This window comes from Cyprinodon variegatus, unplaced genomic scaffold (genome assembly GCF_000732505.1).
Source record: "Cyprinodon variegatus isolate N-32 unplaced genomic scaffold, C_variegatus-1.0 Scaffold316, whole genome shotgun sequence".
Classification (NCBI taxonomy): Eukaryota; Metazoa; Chordata; class Actinopteri; order Cyprinodontiformes; family Cyprinodontidae; genus Cyprinodon; species Cyprinodon variegatus.
Window position 1 is genome coordinate 164,301 of NW_015150769.1, and position 7,964 is coordinate 172,264.

Genomic DNA, 7,964 nt, shown 5'->3' on the forward strand with positions numbered 1-7,964 from the left:
ATATGATTATTTTCTCATCTTTTTTTATTCATCCTTGCTGTCTCTGCTTCCACTGTTTTTTTCAATCCAGGTTGGTGCAACTATCCTTTGGACCAGCTGGGCTTTTGGAGATGCATGGAGCAACTGATCGAACACCTGACTGGGCAGAGACCACGATCGGACGACATGGCGTGGGCCAAGAAAACGGACTGATCCATAAACCCAGTGAAACCAGTAACGAGGGATTACGGGGTGTAACTGCAAATAACACAGAAAGAAATGATGGATGGTAGAAACAGACTCAAACATCACTCTGATCTCTTGTTTTTTTCTGCTTCAGAACAAACGTTTCACCTAACATTGTGTGCAAAGAAAAGAAAAGTTGATATTGATGTAAAATCTTTCTGAATCTTCTGCATCTTTGACTCCTGAAGTGGGGTTTATTCATGGTTTTGGTTTCTGGAGGTTGGGCTCTCCAGACGAAAGACTGAGCTGTTTGTGACCAGCAACATCTCACAGCAACTCATAAATGGGAGGGTTCAGATAGTGTCCCATTTCATTGCATTTGGTTTGTGGTTTATTAGGATAGTTTTGGATTATATCTTCCCACCAAACTGCTAAAATTATTGTCTAAACATGATTGCACTTTCACAGGAGGGGATATCTGATCATTTTCTGACTGATCAATTGGCTTCCATCTCATAGATTGTGGTCTGTGTTAACTACAGCAATTTAACATGCTGATTTGACCTGTGGTCTTCTGTTTTCTGTGTTTAATTCATGGACATGTGAAAGCAACACCACTTAAAATAATCTAAACTACATTTAGCTATGATTCTTAATCTAGTGGATGCTGGTCAGATTAAATTAGACTCATAAGGCTCATCTTAACATCAATATGATGAGATCTCAGATGACCATACTTTGCTGGAAACTGCATTCCACTGCGAAGGTCAGTCCAAAAGGAAAATATTAATTTTAGTATAAATTAAAAACTTAAGATGAAGTCTTCTGGTCACTTCTTACAGCTCATAAGGAGGGACTCCTGGGGGTTTCCTCAAGAAGTAACATATCGTTATTGTAAAACTGCAGCTTTTTTCACCCGAGTGTGAATCCAAAGATATTGCTGAGTTTATTTATCATGACAGGAGTTAACGGTCAGCTACGTACTGCTATCAACAATGGGGCATTCATTTATTTTCCAACAAATTAATAAAAAAACAAAGAGGTGTCGTGGATATTGATACATTTTTGCCAGAATGGTTATAAAGTCCGTATGTAAATGATCTTAAAGGAAGAGTCTGGTCATATTCAGAATTCAAACTTCTAAAAGTACTTTAAATATGAAATTATTACATACTGTTCAATAAATGATAAGTTTTTTTAGTTAAGAGTAATTTCATTTGAATGTGTTTTACCGGAGACATTCATGTTTGTCAAAGAACACTACTGCTACCTACCGGTTTGTGACGTCACAGTCTGGTATCGGTTGTTGATCAAGTCCCAATGTTGTATCTGGTGTTTGTCACAACGAGCGATTATCCAAGTCATCTTGAAAACATTCTTCTTCCAAATGTTGGCTACATATTACGTGTTTTTTCTCTGGCCAGAAGTTCGATGGCAAATCCTCCCTCTTCAATTTGGCAATCCAACGACGAACCCGTCGTTTGTGGATCATGAATTGGAAAAGTGAAATAACAAATTTTTTTTTCACTTTTACCTTATGTATTACAACATTCAAACTGCCATGCACCAGGGCCTTGTCAGTTTAACTATATATATTTCTATAGCTCTGGCGAATTTCAATGGTGAAGTCTTCTCGAAATCTAAAATAATTGTTGTGACTGTCTAGTAGCTTCCATTGATTTTTCTTGTAAAGCGGGGAGAATGGCTCTAGGCTTACTGCACTATGACGTAACTTTCGGAAGATGTCAGGAGTGAGGTGTTACTATATTTGGGCAAAAATTGCCAGTCCCGGACTCGGTGATCGCAACGAAAAATTATTATTTTTTATTTACTAAATTCATTACCATGAACATATTGGTTTTAGCTATAAATAATGATCCATTGATCATTCCTTTATACCGTAGTTATAGGTAAGGAATCATCTTCTCCAGAAATGCTTTTTGTTCTGTGGTTTAGGTCTTTATGACCAAGAAATAATGTTAAACTCCTCTTCCCTGCAGGGGGATCATCTTTGCCTGTAAAAAGCTTTTCATTTATAATCAGATTTTGAAGCTTAAAAATATTTTTCACAATCAGGCATAGTGGAGAAAAATCCACACTCAGAATACTTCTTAATACATGACACTTTCTCAGACATTCTGGGATTGTCTTCATAGTCTTTAAAAAAGTAAAAAATATTTCCAAATGAAAGAAGTAGGATTTAGATGAAACTACACAGAAGTCCATCCCCTCTTTGGAGCTTTATATCTTTACAGAAGACACACACAAGATGGAAACTTCTTGATTTAAATCCCTTACATTCCTACAGTTTCATCTCTGAATGTGTGGTTTATAAATCAAAACAGGCATTTCGGTCTGTTTTCAGGCAGGGTGTTTTCACACTACAGGATTTACAGTTTCCTACGAGTTCTGCTTAGAGTGCAGAAAGAGTTCAAACTCCCAGAATCCGATCCTTAGATTTCAGCTCTGATTTTTTTTCTCTCCAAGTTGGCTGAGGGATCTCTTACCTGTCACATCTCTTTATTAAAACACTACAGGCACAAAAACATTTATATGGATATCTACCACATGCATCTACAGGTTTTGGTTTAAAAGTGGTCATATACGCTTTATGTTATTACAATAACTATTTGTCTGATGGAATATTTCCACTCTGTTCTCCAGGAAAGACAGCAAACACCATAGAAACAAATGACTCAACATTTTATCTAGTTCTTCAGTAATGTATTTTATATAATAGTCTATCAGGCATTGTCTCATAGACTGTGATGATTTCAGTTATTGTTTAGCTCCTGATTAGAAGTGATTCAGGAATTCAGAGTTTGGAAATTAGTTCTGCTTAGGCTTTAAAAATAATGCTGGCATCTGTCAAAATAAAATTCTGGGATGTGTTGCCAGAAATGAGCTTTACATATACAATAAGTTTTTATATAGACAGCTGTAATAGCTTATTTTGAAATTATTGTTCACATTTCTTTTTACTTATTTATGAAAAATAATTATTGAATATAAAAATATTGAGTTTAGCATAAATAGATCACAGAACAGCAGCATTTTCTACTATTATTGCTTACTGCGATTAAAACCTCTATTTGTCATATAAACATTTTAAGTTCTTCAGTTTAAACTTCTGATTTTGCAACAACAACCCCCCAAAACAACAGGTCAGTGAGCTGCTTTGCTTTCAGCTTTATTTCTGACAAACACAACCCAATAATAGCACTTTATGTTTTCACCAAGTAGAAACCATCGTTAGCTCAAATTCTCATATATGAAATCTTACATAAAGCATGCACACTGAGGCAACAATGCAACAACACTGCCTGTAGTCCATTGTTTTCTGCCTTAAAAATTTAAAATTTTTTTTACAAACGTATCAAGCCTTGTTAAGTTCTATTTTGCAGCTTGCTGCTGGTTTGCCTTAATGTTTTTAATTGCTGTTTGATTTGAATAAAGATTTAGTAACTCCTGATGTTGTCTCACTGTATTTATATACCAGCAAAGATCATTTCTGTGTAGTTTTAAGCTAAAAATAAACAAATATTGGAAAAAAAATACTTTTAAGACAGACATTGTCTGTTTTGCTTTGATGCACATCTTAGTTATTAGTTTCTTTTCTTGTGTCTAGATTCATTTTAAAAGATAAATCACTACACAATAAAAGCACGAAATGAGCTTTAGAAAAAAGAAAAAGGCTTTTTTTCTTGTGGATTTCTCTGAAAAAAAAAACAAAAAAAAACTGATGCTTACATTAAATCCTAAAGTTAAACCAATAGCCCCCTCTTGTGTCAGCTATGTAAGTACAGGTTAACTTTGCCATTCCAAGGCAAAACTATGGCCTTTATATTTCAGAATAAAAGCTATCTGTTGTTTTAATTGGATTGTTCTTTAGATTTAAAACATACATTTTTATATTTAAAAAAAATGCAAAAAACTAGAGTTGTCATATATTGTATTGCTGCAGACATGTTGGGTGGATATAATTTTTCAATTTAAACTGGATTTAAAAAAATTTACCAAGATTATTTTGAAAATCAGGAAGTATTAAATTTTATAATTAAGCCCACTTTTATATTTTTGCCCTTAATTATAAAAACTGCGTAACATATTTATATGTATGCTAAATTAATTTGACAATTTATCCAGATTAATTTATTAATATCCTGTTGTGAAAAATTAGGCTAGAGAGTAACAAGAAATTACAGCAGCTAATTGCACAAATTCTTATTTCCTCTTCAGCTTTACGGGGCAACAGAACTGCGCTGTTTTAACTGAAACAACTAGAAAAAAGTTGAGTGCACCGGAGGAGGACCCAGGATACTGAGGTAGAGATATTGGAATAATAATAAGATGCTGGTTTAATATAAAAGAAAATCTAAAGAAATGAGTTCCCTACCTAAGTAGCTTGGGCCTTTGACAGGAAAACCAAGGGCATGACTCACCTTTATTTAGTTTGGCAAGACTGAACTAGTGGTGTTTAGATAAGATCAATCAAATATGGATGAACAAATACACATCAGATACTTAGTTCAGTGAGTGTATTTGAAAATAATAAGGCTCAAAAAAAGTGTAGCCTGATTAATTTCTGTGGTGCCACATAATATCTTTCTGTCACTTAAAAAAAGAAAATCCTTTCACCTTCTAATCATCATGTGTCAGACTGTGTTGCCATCAAAGCCTGCTTCTCAGTGAGTCTGATAGGAGCTCTAATAGCTGCCAGCATGACGCTGTGATCAGCCGAGCACGTCAACGTGGTGAGATTCAATATGTCACCACCGTGTGAGTAAGACATGCTGCACGTGGGCCTTGTTAGCGCTGGTGCAGCAGTGGAAGTGATGGTGAATCTGTTGCAATGACAAAGGCGCTCCCACTGCGAGCTCTATGGAGAATGGAGAGATAATGGAGGGCTCTGCAACATGTTACATCCAGAGATGATGTGATATAACAGACAAGAATTTAAGAATGACTTTTTTACACATTCGCACAATGCAAATGTGATTAATGATTAAGTGTTGGCAGGTCTGACTTTTTATTGCGTATAAGATGTCATCCAAATATTTCACCAAAACTGGTAAGAGAGGAATATTTCAAGTGTTTCTCCTGTTTTGGTTTGGTTTCTAAATACAATCTAAGCACAAAAATTAGGAAAACTCTGTTAGCAAACATTTTTTTGCTAATACAGTTTTTTCTTTTTTTTTTTAATTCAGAACACACAAGAAAAAATGGAGACGGTTCTTTCCTTAAAAAGTTTATCCATTCACAAAAATTTAAATAGGTCTGGCCTTTGAAAAAAAGGACATAATGCTCTCTGTTGTTTAAGGCATCTGTCTCACTGGAAAAACAAAGTTTTTCAAATCATTCTGATCTCAATACATAGAAATATGCAGTTATCTTATTTCTTTACTCATAAGGAAAGAAGTCTTCAAAAATGTCAAACCTTGTCCTCACAGACAGGGTTTATTTCAGGAAATGAGGAGCCTGGAACTGTTTTAATGATATTTTCATAATAAGAACTTTCTTTTTATCACTTAATTTATGTCTTTAATAGAAATTAAATAAGTATATTCCATAAATTAATTGAATATATTTTAAATAAAGCTAGATAAAAATGAATTGTAAAATAAATGCCATATTTTAAATGGTAAAAAGCAGTGAAACTATGAGCAGAACCTATAAGTATGAGCGATCATCTGTTGCAGTGGTTTCTATTTTTCCTTCAGGAGTCTTCAGAAGCTTTTCAAAAACTGCTTTGAGGCCAAACCAAAGCCCTTCACCTCAGCCTCTCTTGATTTCTCTAATGCAAGAGCAATCAAAGATGCTCCAGTCCCTCCTTAAGGTAGCCATTTTTAATTCGGGTAGTTGCCCAGGATGGCATGAAAGAGACTCCAGGAGTGATCTTTTTTTTATTTCAAAACTGCAATTCGTATGAGTTTTCATTGTTTATTAGTATATGTGGTATGTAGTGAGTTGGTTCTCATTGTGTTTGATGCTGCTCACATCAGAGAGTTGGCCTGCTGTATGTGAGACTATACAGCATTTTCCCCTTGTCCAGCATCTAAGAGAATATCCTGCATTTGACTGGCTTTTAGAAATCATGGCTGTTTGGTATCAGTCAAACTAAACCCACATGGAAGACAAATTAAGCTTTGGCCTCTTCCTTGCCTTTAGCAAGACTAACATAGTCTGAAGGTTACTGAGATATAGAGACATAAAGAATCATGTCTTTGCAACTAAGACATTCCCTGTGGATGTGTTTTTCATGAAAGTGCTAACTGGGAAACACGGGCATTGTGCAGCAATGAGACCAGCAGCTTTAAAGGTTCTAAAGTTCAAAGAGTCCCAAAGTCTGAGGATAGTTTTGAAGGGAAGGTGACATTGGTTTGTCATGCAGTGTGTGTTACTGTGAACCTGTACTGCTAGTTTTAAAGGCCAGTTTGTCACTAAGTTGGTGTTTTTTCAACAGAAATGGATCTGTAGCTTTTGTGATGAAGGGTAATGACTTAGTAAAAAAAAAAAAAAAACAGGCCCTCTCCCAGAGCGGCATTCATGCCATTGGGTGTTTTTGTCAAAAGCCATCAGACCTGACAAAGCCCTGAAGGCCTCCTACCTACAGCTTTCCTTGCTGGTGTTCTTCACTATTGGGTCATCTGGTTACGGTCACAACAGGCACAAGTAACTTAGAGGATCCAGCTTCTGTACTTTGCATCTGCAACAGAGCTCCAAACATGACCCATTTGGAATATATATATTACCATCTATTAACCCAGAAGCATTGGAGAAAGTCTTCTATTGGTGTTTGTAAAGAAGCTCTCCGAGGACTGCTGGAGCCCAGTCTTTAAAAACTACTATCTTGCAATATTTATACACATCTTTACATCTTTACTGAAATGAATGGCTCCCTCCTGCTCCTGCAGACATATATGGTATGCTGATACAGTTATTCAAGTCCGTTTGGCCTAAACTCAAAAAAAGAAGACAAGTAATGAACAAAGAGCAGTTTAATAAAATAGAAAGCAAAATATTTAATGGAAGTATTTGCTCCTACTACTGCCATTAACTAATATTTCCTTAAATTCTGCTTTTCACATTAGGAAAAACAGACACCTGAATCCATTGTACCTAGCTGAGACGAAGGAATACGCTGAAAGGCAGGTGCATTGAAGAAAGGACGATTCTAAAGGCTGCATGATGTGCATTTTTTAGATGCTACTCTCAGTTCACCCCATTAAACAATATTTACCAACATTTTTAGCTATGGCTACAAGTTTTAGCAATGAAAGAGAAGTTTTCTAGATCAGGGAAAGGTTAAGCTCAGCATTGACAGCAGGTGGGTGTTGTGCACTGAGAGTAAACTGAGGACTTTTGGACAAAAGAGGCTGCTAAGCAGCTGTTTCTGGAAAGACTGGTATTTCTTTGAAAGTATACCGATAGACAGCAGAAGATATAACAAAGATTCAACACTATCCCCTAAAAGTCTTTGTCACAACCTTTCTCAGGCCATAATAAGACAAGACTAGTCACTTGTAAGTAAAAACAAACATAATGTAGGATATTAAACAAAAAATTTTATAAATTTGAAGAAATCTAAATTTCTTTGAGACAGTGTTGCATGAATTCCCAATTACCTAAATAAAATCTAATTGGACTGATCACAGTTTGGCACTAAAGCCTTAGTAAAGTCAGCAAGTGGAAGTAACAAAGAGCTCTGGCTCTTCTAATGACGTGTAAGTGTGACAGCAGGTGACTTCTGTCAGACAAGGTGTCAGTGTCTTCTTGTTAAACGTCAAGGTGTGTTCACA

The 7,964-nt window shown here is 35.6% G+C and overlaps 1 protein-coding gene across 1 annotated transcript in view; it reads left to right on the top strand.

The window, feature by feature from the left end:
• LOC107090913 (transmembrane protein 189-like) overlaps nt 1–1,396 on the top strand; it is a 45,759-nt gene extending 44,363 nt beyond the window's left edge. The window contains exon 6 of the mRNA XM_015384553.1: nt 71–1,396. Within this exon, the coding sequence (XP_015240039.1) occupies nt 71–192 (122 nt within the window). The 3' untranslated portion in view covers nt 193–1,396. The remainder of the gene's footprint in view (nt 1–70) is intronic.
• The last annotated feature ends 6,568 nt before the right edge of the window (nt 1,397–7,964 follow it).